The sequence below is a fragment of the Myotis davidii genome, unplaced genomic scaffold (assembly GCF_000327345.1).
Source record: "Myotis davidii unplaced genomic scaffold, ASM32734v1 scaffold534, whole genome shotgun sequence".
Taxonomy (NCBI): Eukaryota; Metazoa; Chordata; class Mammalia; order Chiroptera; family Vespertilionidae; genus Myotis; species Myotis davidii.
The window spans coordinates 1,537,221-1,538,128 of record NW_006286678.1 but is presented as its reverse complement, the minus strand read 5'-3'; the positions used below and the strand labels follow the sequence as shown (position 1 = coordinate 1,538,128).

The window sequence follows — 908 nt, the reverse complement described above, 5'->3', positions numbered from 1 at the left end:
TGAACCTGTTTAAATAAGCCAGTGAGGTAGTTAGTGGTTTGATTGTTTTGCAAGGAAATTCAATTTGTAGCAGTCAGCTCTTTGTAGCCCGTTTCTCTAAATTCTGAGGTGTGGAGCAATTGTAGTACCTGTGGAATACTCTTTCTGCTCCCTCCCTCCAGTGCAATCTCTGAGGTTAATTATGTACCAAGAGTTAAAGAGGCATTGGCAGGAGTAATGAGAGGAAAATGCACATCACCACAGGCAGATATTCTCAACTCAATTTCTAAATTGAATTTTTTTTTTACAGGCTGCAAAATACAAGCTGGCAATTCTGCCTGTGGCAGGTGCACTCCTCGGAGGAGCAGTTGGGGGTCCGATTGGCCTCCTTGCAGGCTTCAAAGTGGCAGGAATTGCAGCTGCACTTGGTGGTGGGGTGTTGGGCTTCACAGGTGGAAAATTGATACAAAGAAGGAAACAGAAAATGACGGAGAAGCTCATTTCCAGCTGTCCAGATCTTCCCAGCCAAACTGACAAAAAATGCAGTTAAAAACCAAACTTCAGTATTATTGGCTCCAACGTGTTTATACTAATGGACCTTTGTTGCTGTCGGACACTCAGCTTTTGGAACATGATTATATCAAGACTAGAGTCTTGGTGCACGAAATTTGTGCACTTGGAGAGGGGTCCTTCAGTCCAGCCTGTGCCCTCTCCCAGTCCGGGAGCCCTTGGGAGATGTGCAACTGATGGCTTAGGCCTGCTCCCCACCATCGGTCGGACATCCTTAGTGCTGCCACAGGAGTGGAAGAGGCTCCCGCCACCACCACTGTGCTCACCAGCCATGAGCCTGGTTCAGGGCTTCTGGTTGAGCAGCGCTTCCCCTGTGGGAGCGCACTGACCACTAGGGGGCAGCTCCTGCATTGAGCATG

General features: G+C 48.7%; 1 protein-coding gene across 4 annotated transcripts in view; it reads left to right on the top strand.

Annotated features, from left to right (window-relative positions):
• Positions 1-706, top strand: part of STX17 (syntaxin 17) — a 50,354-nt gene extending 49,648 nt beyond the window's left edge. For all 4 annotated transcript variants that reach the window (XM_015560483.1, XM_006758434.2, XM_015560484.1 and 1 more), the window contains exon 8: positions 290-706. In XM_015560483.1, coding sequence (XP_015415969.1) covers positions 290-529 — 240 coding nt within the window. In that variant the 3' untranslated portion in view covers positions 530-706. The remainder of the gene's footprint in view (positions 1-289) is intronic.
• Positions 707-908: the final 202 nt, after the last annotated feature.